This window comes from Gopherus flavomarginatus, chromosome 24 (assembly GCF_025201925.1).
Source record: "Gopherus flavomarginatus isolate rGopFla2 chromosome 24, rGopFla2.mat.asm, whole genome shotgun sequence".
NCBI lineage: Eukaryota > Metazoa > Chordata > Testudines > Testudinidae > Gopherus > Gopherus flavomarginatus.
The window spans coordinates 1,004,721-1,032,125 of record NC_066640.1 but is presented as its reverse complement, the minus strand read 5'-3'; the positions used below and the strand labels follow the sequence as shown (position 1 = coordinate 1,032,125).

Genomic DNA, 27,405 nt, shown 5'->3' with positions numbered 1-27,405 from the left:
CTATAACCAACAGGAAGGCCACAGGCGTATTCCAGTTCCTGTACTTTGTACTGCCTCCTGGTAGGTGTCAGACCTGGCTGTTTTCTCTAGCTGGTCACAGAGCTCCAGCAGGTTCCTCATGGAATCACCGAGCAGGGTCACGCAGCTCCTCTTCTTCATGTGTAGCTCTCTTCTCAGACCTGGTTTGTGTCAAGAGTTCAGCTGCTGACTTCCCTGGGCTTGTCTCAAATTCAGTCTCTGGCTCAGAGCTCCTCTTGTGAGGATCAAGATTAAATGGCTTTATGACCCTGCCCTTTAAACTGCCTCTAGCTTGTCTTCATCAATTTCCCATTCCCCAATGAACCTTCAACATCCACCTCTAGCCCATCAGGTTTTACCCTGCCTTCACTCCTGTGGCACATGTGAGCCTGGAATTCCTCACGTGCCACTCAAGAGCTGCTGTCCCTTATGGAAACCTGTGTGCACCAAACCAGTTTCTCAGACTTAAGTATGCTTTTGCTCATGCTGGCTATTGCATCTGGCCACCTCAAATATGTGCCAGTGTCTACAAGGAACCTTTAGGAACTAGTCCTTTTCTGCAAGCTGAATTCTCTGCTACCCCTCCCCAGGGATGGCAGGATGCAATGGCAGCCACAGAATGGACTATGCTGTATATTCACCAGATCTATGTCCTGGTGAATATACAGCATAGTTATGGTGGCAAACTTGGCCACCATAACTACCTACTGCCTGCCAGCAGCTTTCATTTCTACTCCAATGTCTCCTGTGTGCATTTCATAGAATCGGAAGGGACCTTGAGAGGTTATCTAGTCCAGTCCCCTGCACTCAAGGCAGGACTAAGTATTATCTAGACCAGTGATCCCCAACCTTTTCGTCTGGCGGGTGCCCGACGAACGACCACTGCAGCAGTGGAGCACCCGCCGAAATGCCTCCGAATTTCAGCGGCATTTCGGCGGCGACGCCTCTCAATGATGCCGCTTGCCATTGACAAGCGACGTCATCGAGAGGCGTCCCCGCTGAAATGCCTCTGAAATTCGGCAGCATTTTGGCGGGTGCTCTCCTGGGGGCCAGGACGTGGGCGCATTAAGATGCCTCCACAGGCACCATGGCGCACGCGGGCACCACGTTGGGGACCACTGATCTAGACCATCCCTGACAGGTGTTTGTCCAACCTGCTCTTAAAAATCTCCAGTGATGGAGATTCCACCACCTCCCTAGGCAATTTATCCCAGTGCTTAACCACTCTGACAGTTAGGAAGTTTTTCCTAATGTCCAACCTAAACTGCCCTTGCTGCAATTTAAGCCCATTGCTTCTTGTCCTATCCTCAGGTTAAGAACAATTTTTCTCCCTCTTCCTTGTAACAACCTTTTATGTACTTAAACTGTTATCATGTCCCCTCTGTCTTCTCTTCTCCAGATTAAACAAACCCAGTTTTTTAAATCTTCCCTCATAGGTCATATTCTCTACACCTTTAATCGTTTTTGTTGCTCTTCTCTGGACTTTCTCCAATTTGTCCACATCTTTCCTGAAATGTGGCACCCAGAACTGGACACAATACTCCAGTTGAAGCCTAATCGGCATGGAGTAGAGCGGCAGAATTAAATTCTCGTGGCTTGCTTACAACATTCCTGCTAATATATCCCCGAATGATGTTTGCTTTTTTTGCAACAGTGTTACACTGTTGACTCAAATTTAGCTATGACCCCCAGATCCCTTTCCGCAGTACTCCTTTCTAGGCAGTCATTTCCCATTTTGTATGTGTGCAATGGACTGATCCTTCCTAAATGTAATACTTTGCATTTGTCCTTATTAAATGTCATCCTATTTACTTCAAACCATTTCTCCAGTTTGTCCAGATCATTTTGAATTTTAATCCTATCCTCCAAAGCACTTGCAACCCCTCCCAGCTTGATATTATCTGAAAACTTTATAAGTTTACTCTCTATGCCATTATCTAAATCACTGATGAAGATATTGAACAGAACTGGACCCATAACTGATCCCTGTGGGACCCCACTCATTATGCCCTTCCAGCATGACTGTGAACCACTGATAACTACTCTCTGGGATCAATTTTCCAACTAGTTATGCACCCCACCTTATAGTAGCTCCCTCTAGGCTGCATTTCCCTAGTTTGTTTATGAAAAGGTCATGCAGTATCAAAAACCTTACTAAAGTCAAGATATACCACATCTACCGCTTCCACCCTATCCACAAAGCTTGTGAATTCTGCCCACCTGACCTGTGGTTTCATGATATGCAAACCTGGAGACCTCTTTCCTAGAAGCTTTGCTTTGCCATCCAACCCAGCAGAAATAATTAACCTTTTAATTGCTGGATATAATATGCAGATTACATAACTAAACAGGGACCTTTTCTGTCTGAACCCCAACTAACTCCATTCTAACAAAATGCAGTAGAGCTCTGGAGAACCCTTGAGCCCACATGACTGAGACTTTTCTCCCTCCCAAGGAAACATTCACTCAGAGTCCTGCACATTCTGCAGCCACAGTATTCACCATAGGCGCTGACTCCATGGGTGCTCTGGGGCTGGAGCACCCACAGGAAAAAATTAGTGGGTTCTCTGCACCCACCAGCAGCCAAGCTCCCCTCCCTCCCACCCCACCTCCTCCTCTCCCCCGACCGTGCCACGTCCCCACTCCTCTGCCTACCTCCCAGTGTTTCCCGCCCAGCTGCCACCAGCCAGCTGTTTGGTGGTGTTAGCACACTCCAGGAGGGCAAGGAGGAGCAGAAACATGGCACGCTCAGGGAGGAGGTGGGGAAGAGGTGAGGCCGAAGAGGGGATTTGGAGAAGGAGTTGGAATATTGGCGGGGGGGCGGAGTTAGGGCAGGGACTTTGAGGAAGGGGGTGGGGAAGGGATGGGAAGAGGTTGGGTAGGGGCAGGGCCTCATGGAAGGGGTGGAGTGGGGGAGGGGTCGAGTACCCACAGGAAAGAAGGGAAGTCAGTGCCTATGGTATTCACCCCTCACTGCAGCATATGCTCCAGAACCTCAGCTTTCAGTTAAATATAGAAAAAAAAATGGAATATCAGGGTTGGAAGGGACCTCAGGAGGTCATCTAGTCCAACCCCCTGCTCACAGCAGGACCAATCCCCAGACAGATTTTTGCCCCAGATCCTGAAATGGCCCCCTAAGAGACAGCTACAGAGATAGATACAGATACAGGCTGCAGAGCTAGCACTGAAAATATAAATTGTGTAACTGATGCAGCGACATCTGCCTGAATTTGCAGAGATCCTGAAACAATATTTCTGAAAACAACAACAAGGAGTCTGGTGCCACCTTAAAGACTAACAGATTTATTTGGGCATAAGCTTTTGTGGGTAAAAACCCTTACTTCTTCAGATGCATGGAGTGAAAGTTACAGATGCAGGCATTATAATAATGACACATGAAGAGAAGGGAGTTACCTCACAAGTGGAGAACCAGTGTTGGCAAGGCCAATTCGATCAGGGTGGATGTAGTCCATTCCCAATAATAGATGAGGAGGTGTCAATTTCAGGAGAGGCAAAGATGCTTTTGTAATGAGCCAGCCACTACCAGTCCCTATTCAAGCCCAAATTAATGGTGTTAAATTTGCAAATGAATTGTAGTTCTTCAGTTTCTCTTTGAAGTCTGTTTCTGAAGTTTTTTTGTTCAAGAATAGTTACTTTTAAATTTGTTATAGAATGTCCAGGGAGATTGAAGTGTTCTCCTACTGGCTTTTGTATGTTACCATTCCTGATGTAAGATTTGTGTCCATTTATTTTTTTACATAGGGAAATATTTCTGAGAGTCTGAACTGCCCCATTCAGCTCAGCCACAGCCCCATGGACACTCTGTTCTGTGACTGAGAAACCTGTCTCTTTTCTAAGATGCCTCACAATGTAGCCTTCTTCAAGTGGAATTAGTCATTTTCTGTCTCCCTGCTCTGTTGGGATCTGCCTGCACCTTCTCTTTGTTCTCCAGCTTTCCCTGTAAGAGAGAGCTGGTTGGATTCCAGTGCATGCTCCCTGCATTGGTCTATGGAGCCAGACTGCAGGGGCTGGGAAGAGGTGGGCATCCAGCTTGCAGGTAGGAAACAGAGAATGCCAGAAATGTGGCTGGTGAGCTAAGCAGACTGAAAATAGTGCAGCAGCCAAGGCTGATGGGGCCAGGAAAATGAGCCGCCACCCTCTTCCCCAGCTCGCATGGGGAGGGAGGCTCTGAGCTAGGCTGCCCAGAGAGCAGAATGCAAAACCCAGCTTCAAAAATAATCTGTCAAGAATAATCACCTTCAAGTTTTGCATCGTTGTGTATCTCAGCTCTGAGCCTCAGCTTGTGTGGAGGGGGGGGACAAGAGGGAGGCATGAAGAGTAGCTTGTGACAACAAAATAAACCAATGATGCTGAAGGATTTGGTGCTGTTGTCACAAGGCCCCCACAGGGCACTACCTGCACTTTCACATACCCTGGTTCTGTTGACCTTATATGTCCATTGTGCCCTTTCGCTTCAAGGCAGGTTTGCATGCAGGAGAATGGCAGGGCCAAGGGCTGTAAATAATAGGTGAGTTGTGTGTTTCTCCCTTGGCCTTCTTGGGATTGAAAAGTTTCCTTCATTTTTAATTGCAACTCCTGGTTTGCAAAACACTGGGAACAATCTGGGGCATAATTCATTGATCTGCCCCTGTGGAAGTCAGAGGGAGCTCACGATAGATTCCGAGCAAGCAGGAGCAGCCCCCAAGTTTGTAAATGAGAAGTGGAGCAGCATTAGCCCACTGGCTTTCATCCTAGGGCCTGGAATGTCTCCCCTATCCCAAACCACATGCTGAGAACATCTTGCTGCTAATGCCGATGAGACTTGTATTTTCTCCTTTAAAATAAAAGGACTCTATCATGGCCGAGGAGGAGTGGGGCATGTGGCAGCTGGACATGTGTGCCAGTTGGACACAGAAGAACAATTCTCTAATGACTGTACTTGGCTGCAACTGGCTCGTCAGCCTTGCCCCAATTTGCCTCCTGAGTGGGCATGTCACACAGACAACAGCTTTGAAAAGACAAGAATCTTTGTGCTCCTGGCTCACAGTTACCTACTCCAGAGCACAGATCACATGATTATTGCTTAATTTTGAAACCTTGCAGTGGTTTCTGTATCAAAGGCAAGAACCAGGTGCGTGAAGGTCCTTGGGTCAAATCAGTTATTTATATTGTAAAAATCATCTACCTGATGACTAAGGAAAGGACAGTTACTAAAAATGTTCTTTCCAGCTGGAACACTCAGCTGTAATTATGTGGATTCTTCCACTGGCTTTTCTTTGTTGGAGCTTTGCTTTAGTGTCTCCAATCAACTATCTGTCTTTGCTCCCTGTTCAGGGTGGTTTTTTCTGGATTTTTCAAGCAGTTGCTCCAAACCAGCTGAAAATGTGGGTCTAGAGAAACAGACCCTAAAGCATGGATAGCTGGTGCAGGAGGGCAAGCAGATGAAGTTTATTGCTAAGCAGGACTCCATGTCCTGTGTATAGTGTGAGGACATATAGACACAAAGAGCCAAATTTAAAGCAGCAACTAGAAAACTCCTAACCAGGAAGTGCCCACATTTATTAAGCTCCTTCTAGTCCTCTCTGGTAACTCTGAAGGACCAGGAAATCTATAACCACTCTACAGCTCACTTCGTGCAATAAAGAATTAAAACAAATTGTAAACCAATGCAGATACACAACAATTCAAAATAAACTTCAAATTCCTTAAAACTACTTAGAGAGACAAGGGGGGAGGAAATATCTTTTATTGGACCAACTTCTCTTGGTGACAAAGACCAGCTCTGGAGCTACACCGAGCTCTTCCTCCAATCTGGGAAAAGTACTCATAATGTTACAGCTAAAAACAAGACCTAACAGACAGTTTAGCACAGGGGTCAGCAACCTTTCAGCAGTGCTGTGCTGACTCTTCATCTATACACCTTATTTAAGGCTTTGTGTGCCAGTAATACATTTTAACGTTTTTTAGAAGGTCTCTCTAAGTCTATAATATATAATCAAACTACTTTTATATGTAAAGTAAACAGGGTTTTAAAAATGTTTCAGAAGTTTTATTTAAAATTAAATTAAAATGCAGATCTTATTAGTTGAGTGTGATCTTTGCCCTTGCTTTTCCTTGCTGAGTTTTCCAGTGTCTGGTGGCATATATTTGGATACTTTAAGCTGCACACAGGCTTCTGAGTTATAAGTTGATAACCAGCTGGCAGGAGGTCAGTGGCTGGAACTTCAGATCGGCAGCTGAGGTGAGTGGAGCTGGCGGCTGGTAGGGCTGAGCAGAGCCAGAAGCCTGGACCCTGTCTGGCAGGGGGCCTGCACTGGAACTCCAACCGGAAGCAAGGTGAGTGGGACTGCGGCAGGGACCCCAGCTGGTAAGGGGCCGGCAGCCAGAACCCCAGAGCGGCAGCGGGCTGAGCTGGTCAGCCCACCCAGCTCTGAGGTTTCAGGGGTGGGCTGAGCGTCTCCGCCAGCCCAGCTCTGGAGTTTCAGCCACTGGCTCCTGCCAGCCGGTGTCTCAGCCCACTGCCAGCCTGGGGTTCCTTCCCCCAGGCGAGCAGCGGGCACTGAGTGGGACTGGCGACGGGACCCCAGCTGGCAAGGGGCCAGCAGCGGGAACCCCAGAGCGGCTCAGCCCGCTCTGCATGCCATCAAAAATCGGCTCGCATGCCACCTTTTGGCACGCGTGCTGTAGGTTGCAAACCCCTGGTTTAGCGTAAGGAGTTGGTTAACACATATTGTAACTGACCATTCGAGGTGAAGTGGCCTATTAACACCCCTTTAGTCATAGTACAAAAAGGGGGGTTAGTGGGTTACAGATTGTTGTAATAAGTCATAAATCCGGTGTCTTTATTATGACCATGATTTTTAGTGTCTAATCAGTCCTCATCCTCAAAGGAAACCTGCACACCACTTTCAAAAGATGAGCCTCGGAGCTTAAATTCACAACTAAACAGAGGCACTGGATTTATGGTTTATTACAACAATCTGTAACCCACTACTCCCCCCCCTTTTTTTTGGGCCCATGACTACAGAGTTATTAATGGGCCACTTCACCTTGAATGGACCCTTCATTTAGCATACGGAGTTAGCACCTATTCTGTCTGTTGGATCTTGTATTTGGCTGTGACACTCAGATCTGAAGAAGAGCTCTGTGTAGCTTGAAAGCTTGTCTCTCTCCCCAACAGAAATTGGTCCAATAAAGGATATTCCCTCACCCACCTTGTCTCTAATATCCTGGCACCAGCACAGCTACAACACTGCACACAATTAAAACTATTTACTCTACTTTGTTCCCTCTTAAGAACACAAGACCAGCCACACAGTGTCAGACCAATGGTCCTTTTAGCCCAGTATCCAATGCCAGGCGATTCAGCGGGAACAAACAGAACACAAAATCATTGTGTGATCCATCCCCCGTCATCCACTCCCAACTTCTGGCAGTGAGAAGTGAGAGACAGCCAGAGCATGGGCCTGTGTCCCTGACCGTGTTAGCTAATAGCCATTGATGGACCTATCCACCATGAACTTATCTAATTCTTTTTTGAACACTGTTATAGTTTTGGCCTTCACAACATTCCCTGACAATGAGTTACACAAATTCACTGTGCGTTGTGTGAAGAAATACTATTTTTTGTTTGTTTTAAACCTGCTGCCTCTTAATTTCATTGGGGGATCCTTAGTTCTTATGTTATGAGAAGGAGTAAATAACACTGCCTTATTTACTTTCTCCACATCATTCATGATTTTACAGACTTCTATCAGATCCCCCTTTAGTCGTCTCTTTTCCAAGTTGAACAGTCCAAGTCTTTAATCTCTCCTCATATGGAAGCTGTTCCATACCCCTAATCATTTTTGTTGCCCTTTTCTGAACCTTTTCCAATTCTAATAGCTTTTTCAAGATGGGGCGACCACATCTGCACACAGTATTCAAGATGTGGCATACCATGATATTTTTTGTCTTATTATCTATCAGAGAGAATGAACAGAACAGGTAATTATCAAGTGATCCAACCGCTGTCATCCATTCCCAACTTCTGGCAGACAGAGACTATGGAAACTATCCCTGCCCATCCTGGACCTATCTTTCATGAATGTATCTAGTTCTTTTTTTGAACCCTGTTATAGTCTTGGCCTTCACAAGATCCTCTGGCAAAGAGTTCCATGGGTTGACTGTGCGTTGTGTGAGGAAATACTTCATTATGTTTGTTTTAAACCTGCTGCCTATTAATTTCATCCGTATCCCAAAAGGGGGAATGTTTTGAATATATGGCCTGTGTGAATTTTATTAAGGGGCTGTGAGTGAAGGGGAAACTGAGGCAGGCCTCAGCAGAGTCGTGGTTGGCCAACAGCAGACACTCCCTCTGATGCATCCTTCTGGCCTGAAAAATCTATGAAAGCTGTAACTCCCTCCTCTTTGGGCTTCTTCGAGTCCCAGCTCCCCATGCACCTTTTTTCAGAGCACTGCTGACAAAATGTACCAGTGGTAAATAAATAGGAACCACACCAACAAGTCCCCATTCCAATGCACCTCCAGTGACTCCAGTCTTGCACCAGAACGTCTCTCTACTCCCTTTCACACCCCTCTGTTCACCTAACAATGGGTGTGCCTTTCCATACAATTTATCTTTCCATCTCTTTAGCTGCTGCCATCCCTGATCCCTGTAGTTCTCTGTAATCTCTTTTTAAGTGTCCTTTGGCTCATAATGTAATTTAAATTCTGTAGCTGTTTTACTTAACTCTGCAAAGCTTAGTTTGCTTAACTTCTCCAATCTGACCTCCTGCATATCACAGGTCTGAGAGTCTCACACAGGGATTCCTGCATTCAGCCTGAAGCTTGTAGTTAAGCTAGAGCAGATTTTTTAGAAGGATACACACAGTCTTGATATAAAGATTTCCAGTGATTTTCCAGAATCCATCACAACCCTTGCTAAGTTGTTGCAATGGTTGGTTACCCTCACTGTTGAAAATTTGTGCCTTATTTCTAGTTGGAATTTGTCTGGCTTCAGCTTCCAGCCATTGGGTCTTAATCTGACATTTTCTGCTAAGTGAAGGAGCCCTCTGCTATCAGAAGTCTCCTCCTCATGTAGGTGTTGTGACAAAGCTCCAAGTCTGTATTGGTGGGTCCTGCGCTTCCTGGCAGATTCAGTGGCCTCAGAAGCTCACTAAGGCCCTCAATATGACCTCCCTTTCCCAGTATGGCAGCAAAGGTTACAGCTTATTAAGCTATTTTCATCACAGGCCGGTATGGGAGGTGGGAAGGTGGAATACCCACAGTCTCTGTTGCTCCTTAGAGCTCCATAGGTACCGTTTGGTCTCCTGCCTGGACCAAAGTCTGTTTTCCGTCTCAAAGGGATCTCTGTAGATCATGCAGGGAGGAAGGGGAGAACCCAGGCCAAGTTCCAGCCCAGGGACCCTAATGATAGCAGCTATTAGTGGCTTCCCTCCTCCACTAACACTGCTTTGATTCCCTGGGCCACTTCCCTGTGTTCCCCTTTCCCAAGCTTCACCCTTACCTCAGGGCTCAGTGATGCTTCTTCTCCTCCAGCTCCTTTCACCTGGGCTCCTCTCAAGAAAGGACTGGAAAGGAGAGCTTTTAAAGCAGTATAATTGGGACCTTAATTGGTCCCAGCTGTCTCCATTAGGCTATAGGCCTTAACTGACTCTCTCAGTTAACTGAGGTCAGGTGCCAGCATTAGCCTAACGACCGTAACTGGTTAAATTGGCCTCAGGTGTCTTGATTGTCCTGGGGTAGCCCTTGTTTGGCTATCCAGGGAACAGGGACCTGCTCCTTCTGAGGCTGGCATACCTGCCTTCCACTCTCTTGAGGCTGGTTTGCTGGCTGGTTACCCCCCCCCCCCCCCCGGCTGCTGTTGCTGCTGTGGACGGGACCCTGCTGGTGTGACCCTCAGAGGGGAGTGCGAGGCCCCACTTTTCCCATCGTTTTTGGGGCCTTCCAGGCCGGGTTCCTGCTGCCTTTGCTGCTGGGGAGCTGTTACTGCTGCTGGAACTGAGGAGGGAGTAGAGGAGGCTTTGTTTTGTGGAGGAGGGTTTGTTACATCCCTGCTTCTGTGGTGGTAGGTGCCTTTGCTGTGCGGAGCTGGGGGACTGGCCTGGAGCCCTCCCCCTGGTCCGTCCGATCCTCTACTGCCACCACCACTGCCCCCTCCACCTTTCCACCTGCCTTCTGGCTCTGTTCTCTGCTCTCCAGCCTAGCAGTTTGTTCTGTCCCTCTAACCATCCAGAGAACATAGCGGCAGCAAACAGGCATTTGTTTTTCAGACGACCGTTGGTGCTCGTTCCCTTTCCCTTCCTTTGGTCATGTCCTCCCTCCCCTGCTGCATTTGGCCCCCTTTTCCTCTGCCTTGCCCACTGCCCTGTTTTTTCAGCTGCTTGCCCCCTCTCCCCTTGCTGCCTGCCCTGCCCATCCCCCTTTAGCTCTGGTCTGCCTTGGTTTGCCTTTTGGTCCTTGACTGGTTTATTTGCCCCGCCCTTGTCCCGGGATGCAGGCCTGGTTGCCAGCCCCATTTCCCCCCCTTTTTTTTTGGTTTGGTTGTTTTTGACCCCACCCTGGTTTTTGCACTTTGCCTCAGGTACACCTGCTTTAGCCCTCCCCTGCATTCCACCCCGTTTCTTGCCCTCCCTCCGGGTCGGCCCTTCTTGCCTGTGTGCCCACGTTCCACTGTTGGCGTTTGAGATTCCCCTCTCCTCCCTCTTTTTAATTGGTTCCTTCACTGACGCACTCTCCTCCATGATATCTTAGTTTTCCCTTCTTTCCCTTAGTGCAGCCAGGGGAGCCGGTTTCTTTCTCATCTTGTGCTGGAGTTATGTTCCTTGTTTTCCTTTGTTCCTTTCTGTTGGTACCCCCCCGCCCTGCTTTCAACCTAGCGGGTGGGGTGTGGTAGCCATTCTTTCCCTCCCTCCCCTGCCCCTCCCATTCCTCCCTCCCCTTCCTTCCATTCCCCTGCCCCAGTGGCTGTTCTCTTCCCTCCCTTTCTGTGCTGGGTGATTCGGGGGGGGGACGGGACTTCCCTGAGCTCCCCTGCAGTTCCCTTTTGGTGCCCCTCCCCATACCCTCCCTTGCGATGGCTGCCTCGACTGCAGCTGCCGGGCTGCCCGCCATTGCTACCATTGAGGCACTGGCAGGCATGGATAGGGGCTCCCGAGACTCCGCTGTTGCTGCCGCGACCTTGGCTGCCTCCACTTCTCAGACTGCTCCCTTGGCCGGTGGGAAAGGCCGGGGGACGAAGAAGGGCAAAGGCCCTGCCCAGACAGTGACACCTCCCGTGGTAGTGGTTCCTTCTCCTGCTGCGGCCCTGTCAACGGCCGCAGATCCCCCTTTTCCCTTGCCTGTTGTCCCCTCCACCAGCTCTGGGGGTGCTGCTCCCTTGCCCCCAGGGTGTACGCCCAGGTGGCTGCGACCCCTCCGCTCGCTGCCTCATCATCTGCTCCAGCCACCTCCTGGAATACCATTCCTGGTGGCCGGGGTCCCTTTCCCACTCTCACAAGGGAGCAAGGGGTGCGTTGCCTCCTGGTGCCGGCCTCGCCCCACGTGGAAACCTACGTGCGGGTGTTGGCGCAGGTGGTGGGGCCCACGGCCATGGTGGCGGCCTCTAAGATGTTTGGGAAGGTGGTGTTCTTCCTGGCATCGGAGACCATTGCCCAGGAGGTGGTGGAGAGGGACTTGGCAGTGGGGGGCGTTCACGTCCCCCTCGAGCCTTTGGAGGACCTGGGCTTACGGGTGGTTCTCTCTTTTGTTCCTCCCTTCCTCCCCAATGCCGCCCTTTTGCCATTCATCTCCACCCTGGGGAGGCCCCTGTCCATCCTCAGCCCCCTTTTGTTGGTCTGTAAGGACTCCGCCACATTTTGTCATTCCGCTGGTAGGTGCAGGTTCAAATTCCGCCGGTGGCACATGACGAGGAGGCTTTGGAGGGGTCCTTTCTGGTGCCCCACCGAGGGGCCCGGTACCGGGTTTATTATTCGTTGGGGGTGCTTGGTGCTTTCTCTGCCAGGTGGTGGGGCATGTCCGGAGGGACTGCCCCCTGGCCCGGCTTGGATGGGCATCTGGGACCCCTGATACCCGGAAGGGCGTTGGTTCTATCATCGCCAGTGGCCCTGATCGCCCGGTCCCTGGGGTCACCCTTCCTCCATCCGTGACCGTTGTCAACTCCGCTCGGGTTTTGGGGGAAGCCCCGCTGACGTGCCCAGATGAGCATGCGGGCCCTGCCGCTGAGGCGAGTAGTAGACTGAGGCCCACGGAGGTGAGGGTGGCAGGGCTGGTAGCAGAACTCGAGCGGGGCTTGCCTCAAGGGGAGTTTGTTCCTTTCCCTGTTGTCCAGCCCTTGTCTTCCCTTGCCCTCCTGTCATTGCCCTCGCTCTCAGGCCCTGACCCAGCTGGCCAGCCCCCCTCTTCAGAGAGCTGGGAGCTTGTGTGGGGGAGACGCTGCAAGCAGGGAGCACGGGCCCAGCACTCCTCCCTCGTTGGCGAGCAGGAAGGGACCCCCTGTAAAACTATGAAGGGGGTTGCTGGTGCTGGGTGTTCCGTTGAGTCCCCTGCTGCTGTTCATTGTTGGGAGTCGGCCGAGGTCGCTGCAGCTGCGGAGGTGGGTAGTACCATCTCTCCTATGGACTCCCTCCCTGAGGGGGTTCCAGACAGTGCCCCCACTGCCCCGTTGCCATCTGTGCCCCCTGTCGGGGCAGTAGCCATTGCGGCGCCGGCTGCTGTCGAGGGGGAATCTGTAGCAGTGGGCGGGAACTTTGCCTCTATTTTTGCTTAGATCGAGGCCATGGGCTTGACCCCAACCACCGAGGGAGTGGAGGCCCCCCTGTTGGAGGGCCTCAATATTGGCAATTGCCATCTAGCGCCACCACTCCTCCCTTTCCCTCCGTCTCAGGTGGTTGCCCCCGTTTTGGCCTCTGCAATGCCTGAGGCCCTGACCACCTGCCTGGCCACGACTAGTAATCTGGCTGACGGCGCCGTGCCCATTGTGGTGGCAGCCAACGCTGAGCGGCCAGGCTCTGAGTCCATGGGTGCCCTACCCCATGAGATGGGACCACAGTTTTTGCTTCCCCTCAGCGCTGTAATTGTGGGTGCCTCGTTTCGTGGGGCACCTGAGCTTAGCGCTGTGGAGGCACCCCACTCCCTTGCTGTCCCTTTAACTGCCATGTTGGGTCAAGAGGCATCATGCTCCAGTGGCTCTGTCACTCGGGCCCTAGATTTTGTCCCCGTTCCCTGCCTTGACCCTGCTCCCATCCTAGATCTGTATCCTGTCTCTGTCCCTGACCCTGTTCCAGCCTTTGTTCCTGTCCTTGACCTCTTCCCTCCCTCCTTCTGTTGCTGCCGCCCCCAAGGTTGCCTCATTTTCCTTTTATACGGGCCCCCAGGAGGCGGTTTTTGTTTTCCCTTCTTCCAACCCATCTGGGGCTGCAGTTCTCCCTCTGCCATTGTCTTTGGGGCTGAGTGTTGCATCAGGTGGCGCAGTGCCGGACGGACGGGCACCGCGATGGTTTGATCCCTGCATGCCTGTCTCTATAGGCCAACGGGCTGGCAGGGGGGTCCAATTGGGAGACGCCCCGGGGTCCGTGACCCCGGTCCCCGTCACGCAGAGGAGCGAGATGCGCTCTTTCTTGGAGGACACTCGTGGCTCTACGAACAGAGTGCATCTCGCTCTTCAGCGCTGGGGCGATTTTCCATCTTGTTCTCCAGACCGTAAGGGCCATTATGGGGAAGGGCAAAGGGACCGGGAAGCAGGATGCTGCGGCTTTCCAGCGGACTCACAGCTTCTGTGACTCCCTGCTGGCTTTCGGGGTTGATCACAGTTTGCTGCGGGGTCCAGTGGGCGCCGCTAGCTCCCCAGACCGCGAGGATCATCCCCAGCCCTCTTTATGTTGCCGTCCATCTTTGCCACTTTGAACACCCGCAGCTGTAGGTCAGGTCTCCACAGGTGCCAGGTGCTCTCCTTCCTTCGGGAGGGGGGGTACTCCATTATTTTCCTGCAGGAGACCCACACGGACCCAGCCACCGAAGCGAGCTGGCGGCTGGAGTCGGGGTCTACTTTAGCCACCTTTCATCCTGTCAGTGCGGGGTGGTGACGCTGTTCTCCCCGCACCTACAGCCCGAGGTGCTGGGGTTTACCGAGGTCGTGCCGGGTTGCCTGCTGCACCTCTGGGTTTGGATAGAGGGGCTACCGTTGAATCTTGTCAATGTCTATGCCCCAGCATCCGGCCCGGTGAAAGCATGCTTTTTTCGGCAGGCGTCCGCCTTCCTCGGTACTTTGGATCCTCGCGAGTGCCTGGTCCTGGGTGGAGACTTGAACTGCACCCTCGAGGAATGGGACTGCATGGGGATCGAGCCGAGCCCGGCCATTGCAGATGTCCTCAGGGTGATTGTAGTCCATCACTCCCTGGTGAACGTCTGGCGCAACCAGCACCCGGACGATGACTCTACGTTCATTTGTGTCCGGGTGGAGGGACACCGGTCGAGCCACTCCCGGTTTGATCTCATTTATTTCTCTCGATGTCATCTCTTGCAGGCCCACTCCTCCAGGGTTTGGCTGGCCCCATTCTTGGACCACCATTTGGTGGCCGTGATGGCCTCTCTTGCTTTGGAGAGGCCGAGGCCGGCTTATTGGCATTTCAATAACAGCCTGCTGGAGGATGTGGGGTTTGTAGCATCCTTCCGGGAGTTTTGGCTGGCCTGGCAGGAACAGAGGCATGCCTTTCCCTCAGCATGGCGGTGGTGGGATGTGGGGAAGGTGCGCACCTGGTTCTTCTTCCGTAGCCACACCCAGGGTGCCAGCCGGCGGAGGGATGTGGTGATAGAGCAGTTGGAGCGGGCATCTGGCCACCAGCCCCGGACATCCACTCCTCTGTGGAGCACACTGGGAGAAGCGGGAGGAGCTGCCTTTGTACAGTCCCACATCCATCTCCCGCTTCTTCTACGCCCTGGAGAAGAAGAGGAGGGTGAAAAAGCACAGAGGACGGCACCCCACTCATGGATCCGGTGGAGATCGCGAGAGGGCCAGGGCCTTCTACACTGGCCTTTTCTCCCCAGATCCAACCAACGCCAATGCCTGCAGAGTGCTTTGGGACGGACTCCCGATGGTCAGCACAAGTGACCGAGACCAGCTGGAGCTGCCTCTCACTCTGTCCGAATTCTCAGAAGCCCTCCGTCTCATGCCCACTAATAAATCTCCGGACATGGATGGGCTGGCCGTGGAGTTCTACCATGTGTTCTGGGATGTACTCAGCCTGGACCTTGCCATCGTCTGGGCCGAGTCCTTGGAGAGCGGGGTCCTCCCTCTTTCATGCAGGCAAGCAGTGCTTGCCTTATTGCCGAAGGTGGGGGACCTCCATGATCTCTGGAAATGGCGTCCCGTCTCGCTCCTCAGCACGGACTATAAGGTCGTGGCGAAGGCCATCTCGCTGCGGCTGCAGTCCGTGCTGGCAAACGCGGTCCATCCAGACCAGACCTACACCGTCCTGGGCTGTACCATCTTTGACAATCTTTATCTAGTCCAGGATCTCTTGGAGCTTGGGTGTAGGGATGGTCTGTCATTCGCCCTCCTGTCTCTGGATCAGGAGAAGGTGTTTGACTGGATGGACCATGGGTATCTCCTGGGCACTCTGTGGGCTTTTGGTTTTGGACCCCGGTTTGTGGGGTTTCTCCAGGTGCTATATGCTCCAGGTGCTATATGCTATATGCCTCCACAGAGTGTTTGGTCAAGCTCAATTGGACCCTGACCGCACCTTCAGGCTAGGGGTGCGTCAAGGCTGCCTGCTGTCGGGTCAGCTGTACACTCTGGCCATTGAGCCCTTCCTCTGTCTCCTTTGCAAGAGGTTGACGGAATTGCTGCTCCATGAGCCGGAGGTGCGGCTGGTTCTGGCAGCATATGCCAACGACGTGCTCCTCGTGATCCAGGACCTGGATGACCTGGTGAGGGTGGAGGCTTGTCAAGCTGTTTATTCAGCGGCCTCCTCCTCCGGGGTCAATTGGGTCAAGAGCTCTGGCCTGGTGGTCAGGGCCAGGTGGCAGGCGAGCCTCCTCCCACCCACACTTCAAGCCATTCGGTGGGGCACGGGGCCACTGCTCTATCTTGGCGTTTATTTCTCGGCCATGCATCCGTCTCCGCCGGAGAACTGGCACGGTTTAGAGAGCAGGGTGACTGGGTGGTTGCGGAGCTGGACGGGACTGCTTCGGTGCCCCTCCCTCCAGGGGAGAGTGCTGGTGCTTAACCACCTGGTCCTGTCCATGCTCTGGCACTGACTCAACACCCTGTGCCCGCCCCCAGTGTTCCTGGCCAATCTCCAGAGGTTGGTTCTGGGGTTTTTTTGGCCGGGACTGCACTGGGTCTCTGCGGGGGTTCTCCATCGCCCCGTGGAGGAGGGCGGACAGGGCCTGACGTGCATGCACATGCAGGTCCATGTCTTCCGCCTCCAGGCTCTGCAGAGACTCCTTTATAGTGCAGGTGGCTCGGCATGAAGCATATTGGCACATGCTTCCTCCACCGCCTGCGAGGGCTCCAATATGACTGGCAGCTCTTCTTCCTCCATCCGAGAGGTCTTCCGTGGGACCTCTCTGAGCTGCCAGTCTTCTACCAGGACCTCCTCCAGACCTGGAGGCTGATTTCAGCAACCAGGTCCTTTGTGGCCACCAAAGGGGTAGATCTCCTCACGGAGCCCCTGTTACACAAACTTCATCTTCGTGTCCAGGTGGCGGAGTCCTCCTTGGTGTGCTGGAGATTGGTCCTGGCTGGAGTCACCAAGATCGGAGACCTCCTGGACTATGACCTGGGGAGCTGGGTGGATCCCCAGGTGCTCGGTTGGCACATGGGGCTCTCCACCCTTACGACCCCCCCGCCCCAGCGCGTACTCCAGGAGGTGGAGGCAGCCCTGCCTCCCACTGCTTGGTTCTTCCTCGAGTGGGTCCTGCGAGAGGGTGAGCTCCGCCCGCCTCTCACTCCGGGCCCTCCGGACCTTTCCATCGGTCCCCTGCCCTGTGAGCCTTCCCGGCCTTCCTCCCCGCACACCTTTAGCCAGCTGCATGACATGCAGCCGGTTCGTTTTCAAACCGCACCAAGGGACCATCGTACGTGCTCATGCTGCACATGCTTCATTACCGCACTCTCATGTCCTGCTCAGACACCAAGTGGCGGGACCTTCTACCAGCAGGGGCGGGTGGGGAACCCCAGTGGGCCAGTTTCTATTCCACCTTAGTCCTGCGGCCCGCTGGGATATCAGCTGGCAGCTCCTGCATGGAGCTGTGAGCACGGGCATGTACTTGGCAAGGTTTACCACTGTCCCTGACGCCTGTCCCTTCTGTGACATGAGGGAGACCCTGGTGCACATGTACCTTCAGTGCGCCAGGCTGCAGCCCCTTTTCCAGCTCCTCCAGCACCTCTTATTGGGGTTCTGGCTGCACTTTTCCCCACATTTATTTCTCTATGCACACCCAATCCAAGGCCTCACGAAGTCATCAACCTCCTCCTAGCTATGGCCAAGGTGGCCATTCGTAACACCAGGGAGGGGAGTTTGGCAGATGGGAGGGGCCTGTGACTATGGGGTCGTTTTTCGTTCTTTCATCCGTTCACGTATCCAGGCAGAGTTCCTCTGGGCAGCATCCGCCGGCTCTCTCGATGTCTTCGAGGAGCAGTGGGCGCTGTCCGGGGTTCTCTGCTCGGTGTCCCCTTCCGGTTCCTTAGTTTTGGCCCTTTGACACCCACGCCTGTTCCTGTTGTCGCCTTGGTTGTGCCCCGAACTCAGTTGGGTTCCGGGTTTCGTGGCCCCTCCCTAGGCTGGAGGAGGGGCTTTCAGCAGTGGGCACGTCCCGGTACTCAAAAGGACTACCCTCTTATATCCTTCTGGCCTGAGTTCATCACAGTATGTGTAGTAGACCATGATCAAGTCACTTCTTAACAGTTCTCCGTGATACGCACAATATATTTAGTTTAAGTTTCTTACTGTAATCATTCTCTTCTCAGACCCTTTCTCATTCCTTAACATCCTTTCTGAAGTGCAGACACTTGAACCGGACCCCGTATCCAGTGACGACCAGAAGTAATACTGTCTCCCGACTTCCACTCTGCATGCCCTTTCTTGTACACAAGGTTCAAATAAGATTAGTCTGCCAAGGGATCCAGATCATTCTGTAGAACTGACCTATCCTTGTCATTCTTTACCACTCCACTAATTTGTGCCATCTGAAAACTTTACGGGCCATGATTTTAATTGAAGGAGCTGCTGGCACTCTGTCAATACCTCCGTAGTTAGGTTTAATTAAATCTATAGCCCTTCTGTTTCAAAATGTGAGCTGAATCAGGGTTGGAAGGAACCTCAGGAGGTCATCTAGTCCAACCCCTTGCTCAAAGCAGGACCAATTCCCCGCTAAATCATACCAGCGAGGGCTTTGCCAAGCCTAACCTTAAAAACCTCTAAGGAAGGACATTCCACCACCTCCCTAGGGAACCCATTCCACTGCTTCACCACCCTCCTAATGAAGAAGTTTTTTTCCTAATATCCAGCCGAAACCTCCCTCACTGCAACTTGAAACCATTACTCCTTGTTCTGTCATCTGCTACCACTGAGAACAGTCTAGATCCATCCTCTTTGAAACCCTCCTTCAAGTAGTTGAAAGCAGCTATCAAATCCCTCCTCATTCTTCTCTTTTGCAGACTAAACAATCCCAGTTCCCTCAGCCTCTCCTCATAAGTCATGTGCTCCAGCCCCCTAATCATTTTTGTTGCCCTCTGCTGGACTCTTTCCAATTTTTCCACATCCTTCTTGTAGTGTGGGGCCCAAAACTGGACATACTACTCCAGATGAGGCCTCACCAATGTGGAATAGAGGGGAATGATCACGTCTCTCGATCTGCTGGCAATGCCCCTACTTATACAGCCCAAAATGGCGTTAGCCTTCTTGGCAACAAGGGCACACTGTTGACTCATATCCAGCTTCTCATCCACGGTAATTCCGAGGTCCTTTTCTGCAAAACTGTTGCCTAGTCATTCGGTCCCTAGTCTGTAGCAGTGCATGGGATTCTTCCGTCCTAAGTGCAGGACTCTGCACTTGTCTTTGTTGCACTTGTCCTGGTTGAACCTCAACAGGTTTCTTTTGGCCCAATCCTCTAATTTGTCTAGGTCCCTCTGTATCCTATCTCTACCCTCCAGCATATCTACCACTCCTCCCAGTTTAGTGTCATCTGCAAACAGTTTAGCGTGGACTGTACTCCTCTTAGGCAGACAAAATATTATCTATGAAAGCGCCACATTTATGAAAGGGCAGCCCCAAAATATGGGACATTTTGCAATAGCATGCAAGTCACCCAGAGTAGTGTAAACAAGCCAAAAGGGAATATTATCATCATCATCATGACAATAGGCCCACAATTCTAGCGACTATATCCTCAATATACCAGAAAAGACCTTGGTACACAAGCATTAACCTAAATGGACAAAGCTTTAAATTTAAAATTGATACTGGGGCAGCAGTCACTGCAATTCCAAAAAAAGATTATAACTGATCCTAAAATGAGGATCTGCAAAGACCAAATAAGATTCTTCATGGGGCTAATACCAATAGAGTGGATGTTTGTTGTCCAGTTCCTTGGGAAACTGGAGAAAGGATGGAAAGATATTCAAAAATAATATATGTAAGTACAGACTGACAACTCCCCTACTAGTGTTGCTAGCAATACAAGGACCACACCTAACAGAGAAACTGGAATGTGTAATGGCAAAAAGCAAACTGTATGAGAGATGGATCACAGGGCTAGGAAAGCTGACGGGGAGTTCAAAGTAACTCTGGTGCCATCAGTGACTCCCTTCACTCTCACAGCCCCATGTGGCATCCATATCCCCTTCTTCTTAAAATTAGATGCTACGGCAGGCTTTTGGCAAATCACCCTTGCTAAAGAACCTGTACCATTAACTACATTAATCACCCCATTTGGAAGGTACTATTTCAATCATCTTCCATTTGGCATATCTTCAGCACCAAAACATTTCCAAAAGAGAATCACTCAAATTGTGCCAGGCTTGCCTGGCATCCTTTGCAATGCTACTGATGTGTTGGTATACAGCAGAGATAAAGATGAACAGGGTGAGTGACTACATGCAGTTTTGAGATGCTTCCAACAAACTGGCCTCACTCTCAATGAGAAATGTGAATTTGGAAAGCAGTGGATAAAATTTGTAGGACATATAATTAGCAAACAGGGAATTCAGATGGATTCAGAAAAACTGAAGGCATTCCTCGCCTTACCTGAACCCCAACAAGTTTCCGCTATAACAAGATTCCTGAGCATGGCAAATCATTTTGAGAAACTCTTATCAAATTTAGCTCATCTAACAAACCCTTAAGAGATCTTAATGGTCACAATATTTGGATCTGGCATAGCCCACAACAAAACTCATTTAATAAAATAAAAGAACTACTGACATCTCCAGCTGTTTTGGCACACTATTTGGTAAACCACCCAACAATGAATCTTCATGCAGTTAGGAGAGTGCTCACACAAAAATAGTCAGAAGGAGACCAGAGACCTTTTGCATTCATATCAAGAAGACTTACAGAAACTGAGCAGCAGCATGTGCAAGTGGAAAAGGAAGCACTGGCAGTCACTTGGGTCCGTGAACAGCTCAGTGCATATCTGTTTGAATTTTGACACAGAAACAGACCACAAGCCCTTACTGGCATTCTTGTGTTCAAAAGCGCTGGATGACCATCCACCTAGGATTCAGAGATTTTGACTGACTGATGTGACTCTTTTTGAACATTCAGTACATACTAGGGAAAGCAGCAGACTATCTATAGCCCCAGTTGATCAGCCACCAATGGACAAAGAAAAGCCTTAAAGAAAGATGTCAGGTCACACTGAGCTTGTTCTGGTAGCTATTCCAGTATCTGCCAAGCAACTTCAGCAAATTAGAGAGAACCAGCTAAAGGATGAGACTTGCCAGAAACTGACTCAACTCTGCCAAAGAGGGCAGGGTCAAAGGAGTCAACTTCCAACAGACCTCCTACGTATTGGCAAGACCGAAATGACCTCCACATGGCTGATGTCCTGCTTCTGAAATGACGGCTAATTCTTATCTCTGCAGTACTTCAGAAAGAGATGTTCTCCAATTCAGTGATGGGCACCAAGGCATAAGCAAGTGCAGGGTATGAGTACAACATATGGTGGCCAGTCTGAGTAGGCAAATTCGGACCTTAGCAGAGGACTGTGAGATATGCAACAAGATAAAAAAACCAATCACTGGAACTGTTACTCTCTACAAAGCTACCTAACAGAACTTGGCAGGAAGTGCAACCGATTTGATTTTCCAGAAAGGACACACATACCCTATAGTAATCGGTTACTTCTCCAGATATATTGACTTGGCTGTACTTACACAAACTTCATTGACACAGGTCATCCAGAAACTGAAGTCAGAAATTCCATGTCTTGCAAATACTGAAGTTCTCATAACTGATAATAGGCCTCAGTTTATCTCTGAAAAATTCCTAGCATTTGCACAGGACTTTGATTTTACAGTCCACATTACTCCCAGAGCAACAGGGAGGTGGAGACAGCAGTGCAGACTTTAAAAAGACTTCTGCAAAAATCAGTGGGTCCATATAAAGCACTCCTGGCATGTTGGGCAGCACTGTTTGCGTTGCGACTATCTCCAGAAAAACTTCTGATGGAACAAAGACTAAGGACGCCTTCACCTGTGGCACTGATACAGCTTACACCGAAGTGGCCAGACCTGAAGGAATTTTGAGACTGGGATGCTGAAATAAACATTTGGCAGCAACAAAACTTCCATGTTTGGCACAGAACAAAAAGCAGGGCCTGGACTGAGAACAGGGAACAAAGTGTGGATCAGGCGCTCTCAGACTTTTAGAACTGTTCAGAACTTGGCAGAAACACCCAGGTCCCACCTACTGGAGACTCCAAGAAGATTTCTCTGGAGGTATCAGGTTCATCTTCGGTATTTCCCAGCACAACAGAGAGAGGATCTGGGACCTGCACATACTCTGTCAGGCTGAGCCGCCTTCACAGGGACCTCCACATGGAAACTCAACAGAAGTGAGAACATGACCTGAAAGACTGATCCGGCCTCCTCAAGGGCTTGTGCTTTAGAATATAGCTCAGGACCATTTAAATGAGATGAAGAGATGAAATTCAATGTTGATAAATGCAAAGTGATGCACAGTGGGAAAACATAATCCCAGCTATACATACAAAATTATGGGATCTAAATTAGCTGTTTCTACTCAAGAAAGAGATCTTGGATCTTCTCTGAAAACATCCACTCAGTGTGCAGTGGCAATTAAAAAAGCGAACAGAATGTTAGAGACCATTAGGAAAGGGATGGATAATAAGAAAAAAATATAATCCCACTATATAAATCCATGGTACACCCATACCTTGAATACTGCATGAAGTTCTGGTCACCCCATCTCAAAAAAGATATTAGAATTGGAAAAGGTCCAGAGAAGGCCCACAGAAATGGTTAGGGGTATGGAACAGCTTCCCTGTGAAGAGAGAGTAAAAATACTGGGCCTGTTCAGTTTAGAAAAGAGATGACTAAAGGGGGATATGCTAGAGGTCTATACAATCATGAATGGGTGTGGAGAAAGTGAATAAGGAAGTGTTATTTACTCCTTCCCATAACACAAGAACCAGGGGTCACCCAATGAAATTAATAGGCAGTAGGTTTAAAACAAACATAAGGAGGTATTTTTTCATACAACACACAGTCAACCTGTGGAACTCATTGCCAGAGGATATTGTGAAGGCCAAAACTATAACAGTGTTCAAAAAATAATTAGATAAGTTCATGGAGGATAGGTCCATCAATGACCATTAGTCAGGATGCTCAGGGACGCAGCCTTGTGCTCTCGGTGTCCCTAGCCTCTGACTGCCAAAAGCTGGGACTGGATGACGGGGAATGGATCACGCAATAATTGCCCTGTCCAGTTCATTCCCTCTGAAGCATCTGGCACTGGCCACTGTTGGAAAACAGGATCCTAGATGAACCATTGGTCTGACCCAGTATGGCCGTTCTTATGTTCCTGTATGGAGCCCAGTAACTTATGGCTGAAGTAGAACAGATCTTTTAGAACAACATCAAAGTCAGAAAGGCATCCAGTTAGTCACGTTGACAGGAGATAAAGACACAGTTCTTTAAGCCACTTCAATAAACACAAGTTTAAAAAAGAGACAGACAGAGAGAGAACAACCCAGGTCCTTTGTCTTTGCTAAAGTGACAGAGCTCAGAACCTGCTTTGAGATGAGCTGACACCCATGGCTAAGTAGCCTTATGCCAGTGTGGCTCTTGGACATAAGCAGGGTAGCCATCCCTGTGTACTGCTATACCAATGGCACATCTCACACTGCTGAGGATAGTCAGTGGTGCAGCAGCTGCTCTCACAGGCTCGGAGATCATGTGCAGATGAGAAAAATAGGCTGTGTGCGTGAAGAGAAACTGTGTAAGGCTGGCCCCTAGCTCAGAATAGACAAACTCCGTACACCTTTTGGATTCCTGTTAGCTCTGCATGGTCATCCCAGCTAAGAGAGAACGAGCTGGAGTCCGTTACTGCTTGGGCAGCATCAACAGGGCAGTTAGCAACGTTGTCTGATTGCAGAGTGTCTTTGCAGGTGAAGAATGAGCCAGAAAGAGCCCAGCTTGATCCTCAGAGCCCAGGATTTGCTGAGCGATACCACTGATGACACTTTTGCGAAGTGACTTTTCAGAGCAGAACTATGCTTGAACTAGTGTAAGAAGAGGGACTCAGGGAATGATCTGAGCAAAACATGAACGTAACAATGAAATGGAACCTGCAAGGCTACAGCAGAAAAAACTAGGGGTTCCTTATAGCAAGCAGTGAACCTCCACAGCTTTGGAGAGTTGGTTCAATGAAGAACCCAAACAGGTGGTTTCTGAGCTGAACTATACAAACATCTTGGGTCTGCAGAAATCTGATCTAGAAACCTCCACAGCACAGGCTGCCATTAGCTTTCCAGCCAGTCTGGAAATATTGCCTCCTTATGGCTGCAATATCAAGCAATTCACTTGCCATCCATACTGGAACCCAAAGCACAGAGCACATACCAATATCACGTGATGGATCAAAGGAGTTACCCACATGTTTGAGTTTGGGGAGGAAATCCAAGCTGGGTTTTGTTGTGTCAAGGGGTTTCCCATCCTAGCTCTCTAATCACTGCAACATCATGGGGAAATGATGGTACTGGCCACTGGTGCCTGGCCAGTGAGGTGACTAGAGTGAGTGATGTCTCAGACCCTGTAAGCCTGATCTAGTAAAAGAGCCCTTGGCTCATAACATGACACATATTCTGGAGAAGTGATGAGTATTGAGACCTCATGTGTGATGCTCTTCCTGGCTGATAACACCCGAGTTGGGCATCTTGACATGAACGTATCTGAGATCTTACATGTTATCCCAACATGCCCACTCCTTCTTTTCAAACACCTAGGTCACCTGTACAGTTGTTTTGAAAGCATGGAACAAACGGACCTAGCTCTAAAGCCAGCAGTAGACATAGAGAGGGTGAGATTGGCGGCACACAGCACCTGCTGTAAGGTAACCATCGCAACTGTACTCGTGGGTGGCTTTGTTCTCCTTTCCCTGGGCATTCTAATGGGTAAGTTTGCAGTTGGATCTGCTCTTACTGTTTATAAGCTACAAAGGAAAAACTGTCTGTGAATAACAGGCTGGGCAATCAGTGCCAGTGTCCCAGGCCTGTTCTCCTATGGCAGGTGAACTTCAAAAGACAGGACATTTGGGTTCAGCTCAGATACTCAGCCAGGAGTTAGATGCTTTTCCAGACCTTCACTGAACTCATGAGATCTGGATGGGAGTTTTTCTTAACAGCAAAGCAAGGCACTGATGAGCTCCCTCTCTGTCCAAGAAAGGCTGCCATCACAGGGGGACAAGGAGAGGTAGAAGAAAGAGGAGGGAGATAGAGGAAGTCTTCTGATGAAGACACCAAACAGTGATGCCCTTCCCCTCCCCTCTGTGAGGGAGTATAGCCGCCTCTCACTTTATGTATCCTTTCAGTCTCTCATCTCTACCTCCAAGGTCCTGCACAATGCCACCCCGACTCTGCCCCACTCTCTTTTCCTCCTATTCCTTCTCCTGTCATCTAGGGGGGGCTCTCCCTCTGCCCTTTACACATCCTCTTCTAGATGCTGTCCCTTGCGCCTGGGGCTCCCTCCCTCTGCTTCTTTGCCAGCTGACCCCCTCCAAGCTCACCTCTGCATTCAAATGCTGCCACAAAGCCACATCCTCTGCATGGCCTTTTGGTGCTAATTCCCAAGCCTAGAGTTGTGGATGAGCTCACTGCAATGCTCTTGCATTCAGGAAGGCTTGATCACCCAGCAAAGTGCTGCAGCTGTGGGATGGTTTGCTGTATTGGGACCAGCTGTGACACTGGGACTGTAAGTGTGAGATTGTTGCAGGGCTCCACACTCCACTGAATGTTTTCTGCCCCTGCAGGAAATGAAAAGCAGCTCTAGGAGGATGAAAATAAAATCTTAATGGCAACTTCTTGGTTTCCTTTTCTACTCTATGCTTATCCCAATAGCAATATATTTATTCCAACTGCTAAGCACAGTCCAGATGGCTGAGACCCTGTCATGTGACTAGAGCTGGGATTAGCAAGAGTATCACTAATGTTTTTCAATGAACTAAACTGTATTGTTTCTAGGCCCTTTGCTGCCTTGAACGCTGAGAGCTCCCCCAGCACTAATACAACTTCAGACTTTTGACATTCAAATTAGATAAAGAGTCAGGGCAAAATTCTCATCTTATATCCACATGGGGAATCCCACCTCTGGCATTTTGCTCTTCCTGCCTGCATGGAGCTTCCAAGATGCTAATGGGAAATCAGGGGAGATGTGTGCTGTAGGGAGAGCACAAAATCAAAGAGGCACGAGGAATAAGGGAGACGGATAATCTTGTTTTTAAAATGGGTGATTTCCAAAGCTTAGAAGCTGGTCCAGACCCCTAGATGTTGTCAGCTTCCAAGTCTCCTTTACTTGTCTCCCTTGTGGAACTCTTCACCTCTGTCTGCAGCTTATTGCTCTGCACAAGAGCTCAGCTTTGAGCACACCGTGGAACTGAGAGGAATTGCATATGACAGCAGTTTACAAAGGGAGAACTCGGACTACTCCAGGACGTTGACCCCCACTCTGGAAAAGCTGGTGAGTTGGATTCTTCCATGGGTAACCAGAACTTTCAGTGAAAGTCCCAGCTGCCTGTGCATTGCACGGCTGTGGCTCCAACTCAGCAGGAAGCAGCCCCTGGAGAAGGAGGCTGGGAGTCTCATTACACAGCACTGGCTCCTCTGGTGGTTTAAAGAGACACCTGGAGCTCCACCATCAGCCTCATCCTGATTTCCTCAGCTCAAAGGATGCAGTGGCCATGACATGGGGTCAAGGGAATATTAGAAGTTTAAGAAAAATGGTGCAAGGAGTGAGGTGTTCCTCTGACATTGGCCAGGCATCCCAGAGAGCCCCCTGCCATTAGTATCTGTCTGAGGTGACCCAACGAGTGGTGATGGTAGAGGAGTCTGTACTTCAGAGACACTTTTGGAAACCACAGGAGTCTCATGCTCTGGGAAATGCACTAGGCTGCAGAAGTGACACAGTACAGCCTCAGGTGAGCAGGCAACCTGCTCAGCAATCATCTGCAACATTCCTGGCAAGTGGGAAAGGGCTGGTAGGGACAGACCTCCTGATATTGTGGGTTTGGATGTCCTGACCTACCTGGAACATTCTTGGGTTCCTGCTCTGCAAAGAAGAGGCGGTGGGAGGCAGCAGAAAGGGGAAGTGGGTGATTTTGTTGGAGGAATGGGGAAGGTGATGCTGCCATGCTTGTGGCATCCTGCATAACTGCACAGATTGAAGGGAAATGGCACAGAGAAAAGCAAAGAGAGACTGAGGATGGGAACAGATGGGGAAGTGGAACATGCCTACTCAAAGCTAAGGCCACTTGGCTAAAAGCCAGGCCAGCCTTTGGGGGCAGGTGAGATGGTGGTTCCAGTGGTACCCACAGCATATTACTCATAGAATATCAGGGTTGAAAGGGACCTTGAAAGATCATGTAGAGTCCAACCCCCTGCTCAAAGCAAGGCCAATCCCCAGACAGATTTTTGCCCTGAGTCCCTAAATGGCCCCCTTGAGGACTGAACTCACAACCCTGGGTGTAGCAGGCTAATGCTCAAACCACTGAGCTATCCCTTCCCCTCCCCACTCAGCTTTGGCTCATCATGATGGAGGGGCAGTGGGGCCAAAATAGATTGAATAGCATTGCAAGCCCCATGCACAAGTGGTCACAGTGCTGCTAGGTTTGTCAAAGGAGGGGCTGCGGGGCCAAACCTGAGTGAGCA

The 27,405-nt window shown here is 50.2% G+C and overlaps 1 protein-coding gene across 1 annotated transcript in view; it reads left to right on the top strand.

Moving 5' to 3' along the window:
• The window catches only part of TMPRSS9 (transmembrane serine protease 9), a 117,273-nt gene that overhangs the window by 40,002 nt on the left and 49,866 nt on the right, over window positions 1-27,405 (top strand). Inside the window, exons 2-3 of the mRNA XM_050933698.1 lie at window positions 24,490-24,657; window positions 26,091-26,218. Of these exons, the coding sequence (XP_050789655.1) occupies window positions 24,516-24,657; window positions 26,091-26,218 (270 nt within the window). The 5' untranslated portion in view covers window positions 24,490-24,515. The remainder of the gene's footprint in view (window positions 1-24,489; window positions 24,658-26,090; window positions 26,219-27,405) is intronic.